Genomic DNA, 16969 nt, shown 5'->3' on the forward strand with positions numbered 1-16969 from the left:
TGGCCAGTATGAAAGCATGTACAGTAACTTCTTCATAATAGTCAAGTCCCAGGAAGGAGAGAACACAGCAGAATAGCCAGGAGCAATCACAGAGAAGAAAGGAAGGGAAAGCACATTTTAGGATTCTTGAGGAATGGAGCTGCAATAGAAAAGAGGTGGGCCCCAGATCATGCGATCACAGCACAGTGACAGATCCGTGGCCCCCAATGTTAACTGTGTTTAGGTAAGAAGTGTCAGTAGGGCAATATAAGGAACAAGGGAAAAAATGAAAAGGAAGAGAACAAGTTCCCAGGGAATAGAACTACAGCGACAATTTCCTGCCTCTTTAGCAAAAGTATTTAGCTCCATTTTCACATTTGGACCTGGCCAACTAGAAGAGAAAAGCGTGGATGCTCAATTTTCTTAGACACATAGAAACCATCTCCCTAGATGGTGCTAGTTTTAAATCCACTGCAATTCACCCAATTCTCAGGGGGCTGTGGTAGATTTCATCAGGATAACTACCTTTGTGTCCTGTATTCAGATAGTTGAGGATGGGCAGAGACTGGTAATAATTCTTGTAATCTTCAAAGGATGCTTCCACAATGTGGTGACTTCTCATTTCTTCTCTTTCAAAGTCATGTGAGTCTGGGCTCAGAAAACTCTGGAAAAGCATTCGTTAGCTTTCAAGAGAAGTTTGTATGTGCAATTGTGGTTGTGGGAAATTTATTTCAAAGCAGGGCTAGTGAGACTTATAGATCAGGAAAGCAAATTCTTCTGAAAACTGTTTCTATGAAGTTTGATTTGGAGTTTGCAGCAACAGCAGCAGCAACTTCTGGAGTTGCTGGGCATTATTGTTTAGCATTAGGATGACTCCTTGGAAAGTAGGGCATCTTGGAGAATTGCCAGTGAAGAAATAAACAAGTGATATACTTAGCCAGATAGCCAAGGCAGTGGGAGGCACAACAGTAGGCATTTACTATGATATTCCTGCAATTGCTAGTAAATAATTCCTCAGAAAATGCTACAGCATTGCCTAACGAGGCAGACACAGCCAAGATCAATAAGAAATGGGGCAAAGGAATCATCAGAACCTGAACAATGGTCAACTTTGAGCTCCCCTTCCCCAAGCATTCTCACATTAGACAGAGGTAGCCCAGTTTAATTGAGTTCTTCAAATCGACTTTGTGGCATGGTTTCAAAGCATAGGGAGTCTTTCATTTGTATTCTTTTCTTACTTGTGATGTTAGAACTTCTGTCTTACTGAAATGTCTTTAAGGTCATAATAATTGTTTAGTGATAGGGTCAGAGGGACAGCTTCAAAGGGGAGTGCACATGAGAATGGTAAGACAAGTTTATCAGTATGACAAAGTATTTGGTACAAGGAACATGTGAGAATAGGTATCTGGGAGTTCGGTGGAATAACAATGCGAGTGGAAAGGAGTAAGAGAAGGAGTGTGTGGTCCCACAAAGGGTGTGTGTGTGTGTGTGTGTGTGTGTGTGTGTGTGTGTGTGTGTGTGTGTAAAGGTTGAGGTTCCTTAGAAAGAAAAGACTATGGGACTTAAAATTGATGATGTTATATTAATCAAATTAGGACCCAATCTAGTCAGGTGGTATATGGAAATCCATGCCAATTTATACAGGGGAAAAATAGTTATAGAACATAGAACCAAAAATCTCAAGAACAGGAAGGGCTTGCAGAGAATTATCAAATTAACCTTCCATTATTCAGGTGAGTGATTCTGTGAGGAAATCGAAAGCTGTAGACACGGATGGCATACACTAAGTGGTTGGGAGGAATGTGGTGATTGAGGCTCCCCTGCCTCTTCAGTCTGACTCCATGTCTATTCTGTGCTCTGTAGAGACTCACGTTAGTTCAAGGAACATTCCTGGATCATAGCTGACTGTATCTAGTTTGGCTGAGAGCAATCATTGAAACTGATTATTTTCTTATCTCCTAATGAGACACTATAGTACATACAGAAAAAAATTACAAAGTTTATTTGTTTATCAACAAGTTGGTCTTACAAAGAGACAAACTACATTGAGTATAAAGCAACTAATTATTTATAGAGATATAAGACTAAACTCTTCTTGGTGAAAAAACTGCAGAGAAACACTTGTTTTGGCTATGAAATTATTTTCCCATTATAAAGAAAACTACTACATGGTAAATGACACCTATTCAGCACCTACTATAGGCCACACAATTCCATAGCTACCTTTTTTTTTTTTTTTGCAAAGAGTTGTTATTCCAGGTTACAGAGGAAACTCTAGGATTCCACTGAAAATTGATTTATTTGACCCAGCACTGTTAATCGGAGGGAAATACAAAGTTTTATGTCCAGTTTGGTGTATTCCAAAGTCAAACTGATTTTTAACCATAGCTCACTGATGCTTTAAGAACTCCAAACCCCTGTGCCTCAAAAATGTCCTTTCTCTTCAAAGGATATAAGCAGGCAAGCATGAAATGGGGTGTGCAAACTAGCCTGAATATTAAGAGGAGGTTTACAACATGTTAAGTTACTAATTGTAGGGAACTCTGAAGCTGAGCTGTGAGATCTGGAAGGGTTAAGAGGTTGGAAGGCCACCTCAACAGATAGTGCTAGAAGGGCTGAGAACTGGACCTTGAAAGACAGATAAAGTGGAAAACATGATTGAATTTGCCTGGGTTGCAATCTTCTCTCCCAAAACAATAAGGGAGTCAGCTATCCACACAAACTCCATTTTGTCTCTATGATTGTAATAATAGTAAACAGCCTTGTTCTCTGCATGTACCCATGGTAACCCTCCCTGTACTAAACCTAATAGATAAACTTGCTAACTGGAATTTGGATTTCAGAAACCCGTGAGCACTGAATCCTCTAGCTCCACACTTGCTTAACTCTTTCTCTGTCTTTCCTCATTTCTTCGGCTCCAGTATCCTGTTGTGCAGTCCTAGATTGTGGGTAGCAACAAATAATGGTCATGTATTTGGTCAAGTCCATATGTTTTATCCTCTGGTATGTTTCTCCTTAGGGAAGATAAATACCTTGCTTGAATCGATTGGAAACCTAGCTATTTGCTGGCACTATCCTCCCAGGCATAATCTCACATAGCAGTGTGTTCAAGGCCTTTCAACTCCCCGTTGAACTATCCTTCTCTTCAGGGAAGGCCATGTGGTTTATTGGCTCTGAGCTGCAATTAGAGGAATATTGTCACCAGCCTCCACTCCTTCTGTTTGTTCCCATCTCTGTGAGAACCACACTAAAATGCTGGTAATTGATCTTGTTAACTGACATGTTTGGGCTTTCTGATATTGTGTAGTCTCTTAGGAACCCTTTACATGACAATAAAGGAACACTTGTGTGGTCCAAAAATGCAGTATCTTTTCTGAATTTATTTTTCCAGTGATTACATACACTGTGTGGCTAGTCCCTGAAGGAGTAGGAGAGTTTGCCTCTCCTTGTTTGCATGTCCATGCAGAGTGAGAGAATTGTGGCAAACTCTTAGTTTCCCATGGAATATTCTCCAGCTCCTTACAAGTCCTGGCTTTTTGCTTTTTTTTTTTTTACAGACCTGTACATGATCTGATTTCTAGAATAGGGCTGGTTATATACAGCATGCACATTCAACAGCTGTGCTTCAATAAGTGCATGTGAATTTCTGAGTAGTGAATTTCTCATTCTTATTTTTTCAAACTCACAGGGAAAATGATTTCTCATCTTACATCCTAACAACCACTACTGTTTCTCCCTACTTCCTTTTCCATTGAGCCCTGTCACACAAATTTTTTTCTACTTAACTCTCCCTAACTATGGATGAGTCCCTTTTGGGGTTAGCAGTGTAGGAAATGAAGCATAATGAGGGAATGAATTAGACTTTTCCACAAACAACAAGTGATTACTCATGAGGTACAAGTCAAGGTAAGCTTACAGAATTCCTGCTTGTCCCTGTGAAAGAATGAGACCTGGGCTGTACTTTTTTAAAAATCACCAAACACTGTAGACAGAATATAGTAAAGAATTGGTAGAGGAGAGGGTAGGTACAGGTTGAAATTGTCTGTTTTAGACATAGAATGAAGTTCAAAGAAGTTAACTTCAACACATAGGGGAAAGGAAAAAATAGATATGTAAAGGGTTGGCAAAGAGCTTTATGCAATTTCAGATGGTACAGCAGGCCTATATAAAAATATCAATATAAAAAATATCAAAGCTGGAAGCTACTAGGGTAATATTAAAACAAAAAAAAAATCACTAAGAATCAACTCCAAATCTCCATCTAGTCTAACTCGGAGGACATGAAGATTGAATGTCCAACATTACTCAGCGAGCTGTGCTCTTGGCTTGTGTTTTAGGCTAATTGTTTCATCTAATCTCTTCCTATACTTCATAAAATCATGTTGGGAATTTGGTATATTCCTAAAATCATGCAGTATGTTCTCTCCCCCCCCCACTCTCTTTTTTTTAAGATGAGAACCTTCATCCAGGAGATAATTAGGGTTTGTCTAAATGCTTACTTGAGACCTTTCTCATAATTATTTACTTTATTCAAGAAATAGTATATGTTAAGAATCATGCAAAACATTTTACAAATATTAAGCCATCAATCTAAAGTATAGATACTGATCTAAGTACCATTTTATGGATGACGGAGTTTTGCCCGGATGGGAAAGCTAGGAGCCATCATATTTTTGTTGTGTGCTGTCTTTCCAGGTCATATGATATTGTATGGGAGCTTCTGACCACAGAAGATGTCCAGCACGATTGGCCAAATCATGGAATCTCCTAATTACACTCACCTGGATCCTTCTATCTTCTTTCTCCTGGGCATCCCGGGTCTGGAACAATTCCATCTGTGGCTCTCGCTCCCTGTGTGCTGCCTGGGCACAGCCACAATTGTGGGCAATGTCACCATCCTTGTGGTCGTTGCCACTGAACCAACCTTGCACAAACCTGTCTACCTTTTCCTGTGTATGCTTTCAACCATCGATTTAGCCGCCTCCTTCTCCACTGTTCCCAAGCTACTGGCAATCCTCTGGTGTGGAGCGGGGCACATCTCTGCTTCTGCGTGCCTGGCCCAGATGTTCTTCATTCATGCCTTCTGCATGATGGAATCCACTGTGCTGTTGGCCATGGCCTTTGACCGCTACGTGGCTATCTGCCATCCACTCCGCTACGCTTCTGTACTCACTGACACCATCATTGCCCGCATTGGGGTGGTAGCTATGGTGCGGGGCTCCCTGCTCATGCTCCCATGCCCCTTCCTCATTGGGCGTTTGAGCTTCTGCCAAAGCCATGTGATCCCACACACGTACTGCGAGCACATGGCCGTGGTGAAGCTGGCCTGTGGAGACACCAGGCCGAACCGTGTATATGGGCTGACAGCGGCGCTGCTGGTCATCGGGGTGGACTTGTTCTGCATTGGTCTCTCCTACGCCCTCATTGCCCAAGCCGTCCTTCGCCTCTCATCCCACGAAGCTCGATCCAAGGCCTTGGGGACCTGTGGCGCCCACGTCTGCGTCATCCTCATCTCTTACACGCCAGCTCTCTTTTCTTTCTTCACACATCGCTTTGGCCACCACGTGCCACACCACATTCATATTCTCTTGGCTAATGTGTATCTGCTCTTCCCACCTGCCCTTAACCCTGTAGTCTACGGAGTTAAGACCAAGGAGATTCGTGAAAGGGTTGTCAGAGCATTTCAAAGGGGACAGGGAACAGGGTCCAAGGCACCTAAATAACCCCAGAATAGAGAAGAGATATAGTAAACGTAAAATGCAAAACACAGCTTTCCAAGATTCATAAGGCCTCAGTATTTCAGACTAGAAAACGTTTGATAATATCCTCTGTAGAAACTTCTGATCATTTCTTTTCTTTATCCTCTCTCTCTCTCCTTCTTTCGTCTGGTGATGGGGCTTGAACTCTGGGCCTTGGCACTGCCCCTGAGCTCTTCAGCTCAAGGTGAGCGCTCTACCACTTGAGCCACAGCCGCTACTTCCGGTTTTCTGGTGGTTAATTGGAGATAAGAGTCTCATGGACTTTCCTGCCTGGCCTGGTTTTGAACTCCATCCTCAGACCTCAGCCTTCTGAGTAGCTGATCATTTCTAAGAATGATGATCACAGGGAGAGCAAGGCGCTTTAGCATTCTTCCTTTTGATCTAGGCAAATGTAAACACAGGAAGATTCTTGCAAGCTTGGTGGTACCTAGACATTGAGAGTAGCTACTTCTGCCTTGGAGAAAGTCTCTCCATTCCAGTTCAGAAGAGCCTCTGCATGGTTATGAGGTCTCCTCATGTCCTGGCCCCTTCCCACTACTTACAGCAGGGATTTCTGGTGTCATATTTTAGTCTGTCACTGATACCTTACCATGGGTAAGGATTTGGAGATAGGACAATAAAGTTCCAGTTAAAGAAATAAGAATCACAAGGGATTTAGGATGCGTTTGCACAAATCCTATATTCTCCATCAGAGCTTCAAATGAGGAAAAGGAAAAAGATCCATTACCACCCACAATACACCTTAGCAGAAGAACGAGGGATTGAAACAGAATTTTTTGGTATAGAACATTGAGACTTCTCTGGTTGAGGGTACAGGAGAGATTGGGAATTGGCTATCTACCTCACAAATACATTACTGTCTCCAGCCCTTAGAAAGCAAATTTAAGCAAGCCCAAATGACACTGGATTTAACCTTCAGTGCATAACTTGCAAATATTTTTACACATTAATATCATTAAGATGGACTTCCAGAAATCACTGCTTCTTATTTTTTGAATGGGCAAAGGACAGTCACTTATCAAAATCAGAATGAAGGCTTTCGCGATTCACTCACTCACTTGTGATTTGGAAGAAAAATGCAGATTAATCTTAGTTAATTGTAAGTGGTATAAAGCTCTAAACTGCATCTATGAAATTAGGACAGGAAACTGATTATTATACTTGCTGTGCCTTCTGAACTCTAAGACAAGTAACTTTAGAAATTGCTCTATTAGAACATTCTAGTAACAATGATCATTTTTAAAATTTTGTAGTTACCTTTAGTTTACAAAGGAATTGCCATGTAACAAAGCAGTTTATGAATACAGTATATCGTGATCAACATTTTCATCCATCCCTTTCACTTTGATTTTATTCCTATTACATATTTTCTGCCTGTCAATCTCTCAGTAAGCCACCCTGTATTGTTAGACGGATGATGCAGTCCCTACCAACACCCCAATATTTACAACATTCACAAAGTTTCCCATTCCTGGGAAATATCAGTACCGAGAACAGAAAATCAAAATTCAGGGCTGGGAAGGTGGCTCAGTGGTAGAGTGCTTGCCTTGCGTGCTTGAGGCCCTGGGTTTGAGTCCTCAGCACTACATAAACAGAAAAAAAAAAAGCCAGAAGTGGCACTGTGGCTCAAGTGGTAGAGCGCTAGCCTTGAGCTGAAGAGCTGAGGGTCAGCACCCAGGCCCAGAGTTCAGGCCCCACGACCACCCCCCCCCCCACACACACACAAAAAAAAGAAAATCAAAATGCATCTGTTGAAAGCTTCAAGTCTTGGGAAAATAAATGTTCTGTTCTGATTGGAATACTTCAAGTAGGTGGGGAAAACTATATATATATATACATATATATATATATATATATGTATATATATATATAGTAATTTAATAAAGTATATTGGGTAAATTTTCAAAAGGAAAGTTAAACATTATTTCACTATAGGAATCGGTAATGCAGGGGATGACACTGATTCTAATAGTTTATTTTAATTCTCAAAGGTTGATAGTCTTCATATCTTTTTTAAACTGACCCAAAATTCTAGTGGGCATGGTACTAAGTTAATATAATCTCAGCACTCAGGTGATTGAGATAATAAAGTCATGAGATTACAGTCTGCCAGGACTATGCAGCAAGACCTTAAAGCACATCAATTATACATACAATTTTAAATACTTTATTTCCTCCAGTAGATTTACTTTGAATTATTTTCAAACGGACAGTCTTGCCAGCTCAAAACCCTACAACCACAATTCTGGAACAATCCTATACTGGAGGGCATGGGTTCCTGTACTCAGAGTGTGGAGCATACCTGAGAGAAGTTCACAGATACATAGATCTGAAGAGATTTCAATGTCACATGTCCATGGTTTAACCTGTCCATGGTCTATAATAGTAAGTTTCATCACATTCAGCTCCCTATACAACTTCTGCTCTAAAATGTTCCATCAATTTTTGTCTCCTAAATATACATGATACCATTAGAGGTAAATTATCTCTCCAGGTACTGGTGGCACTTGCCTGTAATCCTATTTAAGAGGCTGAAATCTGAGGATCGAGGTTCAAAGCCAGTCTAGGCAGGAAAGGCTGTGAGATTCTTATCTTCAGTTAACCACCAGAAAACCAGAAGTGGTGTTGTGGCTCAAGCGGTAGAGTGTTAGCCTTGAACTGAGGAGATCAGGAACAGTGCCCAGGCCTTGGGTTCAAGCCCTATGACTCACACACATGCAAAACAAAACAAAACAAGAAAAACACAAAAAATCCCAACAACAACGAAAACACAACTATCTCATTACACAACTATCTTCACACATTTTTTTGAATGTGTTTAAACATTGGGCTTTGAACTCAGGGTTCCTAGCTCTTACTTTGCTTTTTGCTTACAACTGACATTCTACCATTAGAGCCACACCTGTACTTCCAGCTTCCTATTTTTGTTCTGATTTTGGGGCTTGAACTCAGGGCCTGAAGCTTTTGTACTCAAGGCTGGCATTCTACCACTTGAGCCACAGCTCCACTTCTGTATTTTGGAGTGATTAGTTGTAGATAAGAGTTTCCCAGACTTTCCTATCTGGGCTGTCCTTGAACTGTAATTCTTAGATCTCAGCCTCCTGAGTAGCTAGAATTACAAGCATGAGTCACAGATGCCCAGTCCATCCAGCATTTTGCTGGTTAACTGGAGATGAGAATCTGCCAGACTTGTCTGCCCTAGCTGGCTTTGAACCATGATCCATATATCTCAGCCTCCTGAGTAGCTAGGATTACAGGTCCTTGAAGTTACAAATCCTTTCTCTCAGCTTCCAGAGTGTTGTATCACCACATATGGCTATAAAATTTATAAATTTCCAATCTTAAAGGAATTGAAAAAGGATAAAAATTTTGAATGAGGCCCATAAAGAAAAAAATAAATAAAAACAAAAATTTAAAATATAAAGTATCAGTATCTTTAGTTACTAAGCTATTGTAACTTCAGAATTTTCCAAACCAAGTTGGCAAATTTAAATTTATGATTATCACTGTCACTATGGTTTAAGTTTAGCCAATGTATCATTTAACTGATATATTGAACTTCATGGGTCCTAATACTTTGAATATATGAATAAAACTAATTCTGAATGATTAACATTGTCTTTATGAAAAAGGAAATTAAATACTTAGGTACTTTTAATATGCATTAATATCTCATATTGGAAATGTCTTTGTCACTTTAGTTAAAATAATCGAGAAAATTATCTGTTCATATTTTAGGAGATTCCTATGGGTAATTAAATTTTCAACTGACTGTTGTATGAGTCATGTAGTTAAAAAGACAGCAGAATTAAAGACAAAAACTAGATATATTTAATATAAAATATAGAGAGATAAATTAAAAGTCTATGTTTGTATATATATATATGTATATATATAAAATATACTTTTTTGTGCAGGTACTAGGGTTTGAACTCTGGTCTGGTACATTTGTTCAGCTTTTTTTGTTGTTGTTGGTTGTGGGGGCTGAACTCTGGGCCTGGACCCTGTCCCTCAGCTCTTAAGCTCAAGTCTAGCGTCCTACCACTTCAGCCACAGTGCCACTTGTGGCTTTTTTCTGCATGCAAGGCAAGCACTCTACTACTGAGCCAACTCCCAGGTCTGTTCAATTCTTTTGCTCATAGCAGTAACTCTAACACTTGAGCCAAACTATCACTCTGCCTTTTTTCCTGGATAATTGAAGATAGAGCCTCACAGAATTTTCTTTCTAGGTTGACTTCCGACTATGATCCTCAGATCTCCAAATCTTATGTAGCTAGAATTACATGCTTGAGCCACTGGTGCTCAGCTAAATTTGTGTTTTTGTAAATAAACATAAGAAAGTTACTTAAAACATGGCATTTATAAGTGAATTTAAAATTCTAACAAATTCAAATTCAGGATTGCATGCATTTTTATAACTGCAGGAAATACTGGCGTAAGGTTGAGAGTGCTGAATTTTGATTTTTCTAAAATGTAAATGAATATGCTGGTATTGTAAAGCTGAAATGCCATTTAAAATTTAGTCACTAACATTAAATCAAAGATTGGAAGTTTTATAAGGTTTGCCAAATTAAAAAATATATTCATGAGAGAGGGTGTGACATTGTTCAAAAAGAAATGTACTCATTACCTGACTTATGTAACTGCATTCCCTCTGTATATCACCTTTACAATACAATTTTTAAAAATCTTCATATTTATGCATCTGTATATTAATAAGTAAGGAGGAGAATGTTTATGCCTTCTCTGATCAGGGGAATCAGACAAAACTGACATTAGCTTCATCCATTCTCAGTGGAATCCCAGGACTGGATGACAGGAACATCTGGTTTTCCTTCCCACTTTGCTCCAATAGGTGGCTGTGATTGAGAATGGCACATTCCTCCATTTCATCCACTGAGGATTTCCTACACAGGACTATGGATTACTTTTTAGTAATGCTTTATTAACATGTCTTGTTGTGTGCTCTAATAAAATCTTTTAAAACTTCAACATATTCTGATTCTATCTTAAGGAAGTAGGCTTTGTTGTGCGTCTGGTCCAGATATTTTAAGTTCAAGGTGGTTCAACCCAAGGATGGAGTCTGAGGAGATCATTTCCATAGCCCTGCTCCACTATCTGGTCTTCTGCCCTACACAACCATCCTTACCAATTCTGCATTTGTGAAGTCTGGGTTCTTCAGCGTTGAAAGGTGTCACTTGTAATTCCATTCACTTTCTTCCCTAAGTGCTCTCCCTACTGCAGAGGAAATATAATACCCCATACCTACTGTGACCAAACCTTGGTAGCCCCATTATCCTGTGGAAATATCATGGATAGCCTGGTGTTGTTGTCTTGATTGGGGTTTTTGACATTCTGTGCATCACAGTCTCCTTAGACTATGTTCCTCTGGGCAGTGGTCAGAAGTCCAAATGGTCCAAACTCTTCTATTTTACCCCTACTACTTAGAAAGTCATATAGTCTCTCCATTTTGCCACATTAGGCCAATGTTTGTTCACTCTTGCTCCTCTCTGTAAAGCCTGTTGACTGTAGGATGAAAGCTGAGTCGATACAAGACTGTGCTGTAAGGATACTTTCAGCGTAAAGGACATCAAATTTCAGTTCATATAATAAACCCACCAGGGGCTGGGAAGTTGGCTCAGTGGTAGAGTGCTTGCCTTGCATGCCTGAGGCACTGGGTTCAATTCCTCAGCACCACATAAGCAAAAAGGAAAAAAGCCAGAAGTGGCGCTGTGGCTCAAGTGGTAGAGCGCTAGCCTTGAGCTGAAGAGCTGAGGAATAGCGCTCAGGCCCAGAGTTCAGGCCCCACGACCCGACCCAAAATAAATAAATAAATAAATAAACCCACCAGTACAGGTGAAGGGGTGGACAGGGAAGGATGCATTGTCATGTCTGTCCAGACCGAGCCTTTCTGGGAGAGACTGGTATTATCCAATGAGTGTGATGATGATCCTTCCTCATTAGTTTTTCTTTTACAGAACATGAAAATTATTGGCATGAGAGTTCCGGGAAGATGGAGGAGGAGAAGTGGAGGTAAAAACAAGCTCTCGCATAGAAAGCAGTTTTAGAGTTCCAGTGAACAGTCCAAAGCCAGAGAATCACACCAAGTGTGCCATCACAGGACAGAGAGTTAGGCCAGAGAGGGAAAATCCAGGCAAGGAGACACATCTGAGCTCTTGCCAGCAGCCACCGCAGTGGCGGCAGCGGTGGCCGCGCGGCCATACCTGAGCCACAGAGAGTCTGGGAAGAAGGAGCCAGACGCAGTGGGCGAGCGGATTCTACTCAACACCAGCAAGAACCGACAAGGAGCAGACATCTTCATCCTGCAGTTCGCAGACCAGAGACGACCCAGGAACCAAGACTCGGCGTGAGTAGAAGCCTGACGTCCTCACTCCTTCTCAGGGAGCAGAGGAGGGAAGGCCACCCCTCCCCCCCCCAGCACCGCTGATCTCCATCTTGGATACCAACAAAGCTCGGCGGAGCTGCCAGCTCCAACTAAGGCCTTGGAATAAAACTAGGGTCATTTAGCAGGTCACAAGAACTTAACGACGTGACCTGCCAGACTCAGATCCACCCAGGGAAAAGTCACCTAGTTCAGGCGCCAGCCCTAGGAGTGGCTTTCTTCACTGGGTAATCAGAGCCAGAGGCTGCCCCTCCCTCTAGCAGCCTCAACAATCAATTGAAATTCAGTAAACAGAAACCCTGAGAGTGGCTCCAGGCTGGGCTCTGTTTCTCACAAACTAGCCCCTGGGAAAAGCTACTGTTTGCTGAAAGGCCTCAACTCTAGCCTCATCACAGCATCTCCAAACTTGAGGAAAAAGCCATCTCCCTCCTTTGTGATACTCAAAGAAGACCCCCCTCCCATTGAACTAACTTGGGAGGAGGATTGCAAAATCCTGGGTAAAGCAGAGCATTTTTCTGCCTGTCCAAACAAACTGACAAGAAACCAACTAAGCCACAGGACCACAAGCAGACCAGAGACTCCAATCAGAGGCTGATTACAGACACAAGGGAGATACAGGATTTTTCCCAACCCTCCCAAAAAAAATCAAAGAACTTTTTTTTTCCTCTTCTTTTTTTTTTATATACCTTTTACAAATTTTTTTTCTTTTCTAAAACTTTTTTTAATTTTTAATTTTTACCTTTTCTGAAAAAAATTGTTTTCTAGTAACTTTTTCCCCCCTTATAATCTTTATTTTAGGGATACATGCGTGTGTGCGTTTTTCTTTCTTTTTTTCAAAAAAAATTTTCTTCTTGTTTTTTGCTTAGCTCGACTGAACTTCTGATCTTTTTTTTTCTTTCTTCCTTATCCTGCTCACCTTTTCCTCCCTTTTGTTCTTCTTTATGGGACTTAATTGTTGTTCTGCACATCCTCAGATAAACCCGTAGTTGACTATTAGACCCTATCCCCCATTGTGTATACACTTAATCCACAAATTTATTACTCAATTCAAAACTTCTGAGACTTAAATTCCTTAATAGCAGTACTATCTCTTTATACTTATATAATATTTTAAGTATTTTTATTTTTAAGTTTTTCACATCTCCTTTATATCCCTCCCCTTCTCTCATTATATTCACGTTCTTTGAATAGTTTGTTCTGCATATTATTAATTTTTATTTTTCTATTTTTTCTGGTCTCTTTTTTTCTTTCTCTTTCTTCTTGTTTTCTCTCTCTCTACTTTCATCCTATCCAACCTATTTCCTGCTTTGAGACTAGGACTTAGTTAAGTTAACTCTCCCTGTACCTTCCCACATCACTCTATTCCTATTTTTTAACCACATCTCTCCCTAACCCTAATAATTTCTGGTTTACCAACTTCTTTGCAGTTCATAGCCCATTTAATATATAGTTGTTTGATGTTGAATAGAGGTATCTGTTGAACTAGATTGTATCTGGAGACTATTGACTGTGCAAATTCAGACTTTGGTTGATGCTTGCCTTAAGTTAGTGTTCTAGCACAAAACTGGTGTTACTTTCATCCCAAATGAGCAGAGTAAGCCGGAAAACCACAAGAAAAATGGCAAGGCCGGGTATCTCCACTCCCACTCATGATAATCAGGGGACAGAACAGATAATGAATAATCCAGAGGAGAGTTCCCAAATAGCTCTACAAACACTGCTGGCAAACAAGATAAATGAAAAGATTGAAAACATACAAAGAACTCTGTTTGAGCGTGATAGGGAGAGAGAGGAGGCAAACAATAGGTCAATGAAGGAAAAGATTGAAAACCTACAAAGGGCTCTATATGAGCGTGAGAGGGAGAGAGAGGAGGCAATCCAAAGGTTTATACAGGAATATCATGAGCGTGAGGAAGCTACTCAAAAACTGATACAGGATTTGCATGAGCAACTTGAGAATATTCAAAGAGAAAGGCAGGAATGGCGTGAACAGGCTGAGAACACTCAAAGAGAACTACAAGAATGGCATGAACGGGAGGAAGCTAAACAAAGAGTAATACAGGAATTGAGAGAGCAGGATGAGAATACACAAAGCTCACTAAAGGCATTCATGGGATCCATTAACAAAGAGCTGAAGGAAGTTAGGGAGACCACAAAGGGAATACTGAATGGAACCCAACAGAAGGAATGGGAGTCCAAGGAAACCATAACCAATCAACTAAGTGATTTGAGAATAAACACTGAACACCAAATTAAGGAAGTAAAGAAGTCCATACAAGATCTAAAACAAAGCTTCAACAAAGAATTTGAAGCCATCAAAGCTGACCAATTAGAAGGAACAGAAATAAAAAACAAAGTAGAAAGTCTTGACAGCAGGTTAGACCATGCAGAAGATTGAATCTGGGGGATTGAAGATAGCCTAGATATTATAGAGAAAGAACATATAACCATCCAAGACAAGTCCAAGAAATATGATAGATCTATCCAACACCTGGAAGACACCATCAGAAGGCCTAATCTAAGGATAATGGGTGTAGAGGAGCACCTAGAAACAGAAGTTAATGGTCTAGGAAATTTGTTTAACAGGATCCTAGCAGAGAACTTCCCAAACATGCAAAAAGATAGGCCTATTCAGATACAAGAAGCTTTTAGAACTCCAAATAGACCAGATCAGAATAGGACATCCCACCATCACATTATAATCCATACAAGATCAACTGAGACCAAGGAAAAGATCCTTAAAGCTGTCAAGGAGAAAAGATTAATCACCTATAAAGGGAAACCAATTAGAATCACCTCAGATTTCTCAGCAGAGACAATCAAAGCAAGAAGAACCTGGAATGATGTATGCCATGCCCTAAAAACAAACAACTATCAACCAAGAATACTGTACCCAGCTAAACTCTCCTTCATAACTGAAGGCCAAATAAAAACCTTCCATAGCAAAGAAAAATTGAAACAATACATCTCCACCAAATCAGCCCTACAAAATATTCTTAAAGATGTCCTACACATAGAAAACCAACAAGAACGCAACAAAGGCCAAGAAACTGCACCCAAACTGAGAAGCCAAGAACCATAGGAAGAACCCAGTGTTCGCAACCCCCAAGAAGGTGGATAACATAGCAGGAACTCCCAAATACCTCTCAGTCCTATCTCTTAACATAAATGGACTTAACTCTCCAATTAAGCGACATAGACTGTCTAGTTGGATTAAAAAAAAAAAAGACCCTTCTATCTGCTGCCTTCAGGAGTCACATCTTGCCCATAAAAACAAACACATTTTCAATGTTAAAGGCTGGAGCAAAATCCACCAAGCAAACAGCCCCCATAAACAGGCGGGAGTTGCAATCCTAATATCAGATAAAATAGACTTCAAATTAAAGTTCGTGAGAAGAGATAAAGAAGGTTGCTACATACTAATTAAGGAATCTCTCCTTCAGGAGGCTATTACAATTCTAAATATCTATTTGCCAAACAATGGAGCACCCAAATTTATCCAAGAAACACTACTTTCCCTCAAATCCCACATAGATCCAAAGACATTAATTGTTGGGGATTTTAAAACACCACTCTCCCCACTAGATAGATCAATTCGGCAAAAATTCAACAGAGAATCCTCAGATCTAAACAGCTGCATAGATCAACTAGATTTAACAGACATCTACTGAATATTTCACCCAGCAGCATCAGAATACACATTTTTCTCAGCAGCACATGAAACATTTTCTAAAATAGACCACATTTAGGCCACAAAGCAAACTTGTCCAAATTCAGAAACATTAAAGTTATACCTTGCATTCTCTCTGACCACAAGGGAATAAAATTAGAACTCAACATCAAAAGCCACCAAAGAAAGTCCGGTAACACATGGAGGCTGAACAACACACTGCTGAATCACGAGTGGGTCATGGAAGAGATTAGAAAGGAAATTCAAATGTTCATGCTATTCAACAAAAATGAACACACAAATTACCAGCTCCTCTGGGACACAGCAAAGGCAGTACTCAGAGGCAAGTTTATAGCTCTGAGCTCCTACATCAACAAATTGGAGAGATCTGAAACCAACAATTTAATGAGACATCTGAACCTCCTTGAAAAAGAGCAGCAAGATAAACCCCAATCCAGTAGACGGAAAGAAATAATTAAAATTAAATCAGAATTAAATGAATTAGAATCCAAAAAAACTATAGAAAGAATCAACAAAACAAAGAGTTGGTTCTTCAAAAAAATTAACAAAATTGACAGACCCTTAGCAAATCTTATCAGAAAAAGAAGAGAACACACCCAAATAAATAAACTCAGAGGTGAGAATGGAAACATCACCACAGAAACAACCAAGATTAGATATGTATTTAAATGTTTTCTTTTTCTTTCATGCATTTGTTTCTAATGCATTTATAAGATTATTTCTTTGTTGCTTTGTATGTCCCTCCCCACAGTATAACCCCTGCTTTCACTATATTTGATATCGGTATAATTTGTGGAGGAGATGGGGAAAAACAAGTCGTTTAAGGATACAGGTAGACCCGATGCAACTATGAGAAGTACAAGTTGTCATGTCAAAAACAAACTTTACAACTTTGGGGGGAGGGCGGGATTGGGTGGGGGGGCGGGGGAAGGCTGGGAAGGGATGTGAAGGGTAAACAAAGGAGGAGGCTGCAATGCTTGATAAGAAATGTACACATTATCTTGCTCATGTAATTGTAACCCCTCTGTATAGTATGTTCACAAAAAATAAAAATTAAAATTAAAAAAAAGAAAATTATTGGCATGGCAAGTACCATCCAGGCATATTTTTCACTCCATGATCTTTGTAATTCAAGTC

General features: G+C 40.1%; 1 protein-coding gene across 1 annotated transcript; it reads left to right on the plus strand.

The window, feature by feature from the left end:
• Window positions 1-4712: 4712 nt before the first annotated feature.
• Window positions 4713-5702, plus strand: LOC138836244 (olfactory receptor 52P1). The gene has a single exon (XM_070034736.1). The coding sequence runs from the start codon at window positions 4713-4715 to the stop codon at window positions 5700-5702; it is 990 nt and encodes a 329-aa protein (XP_069890837.1).
• The last annotated feature ends 11267 nt before the right edge of the window (window positions 5703-16969 follow it).

This window comes from Dipodomys merriami, unplaced genomic scaffold (assembly GCF_024711535.1).
Source record: "Dipodomys merriami isolate MVZ:Mamm:240054 unplaced genomic scaffold, mDipMer1.0.p SCAF_25, whole genome shotgun sequence".
Lineage (NCBI taxonomy): Eukaryota > Metazoa > Chordata > Mammalia > Rodentia > Heteromyidae > Dipodomys > Dipodomys merriami.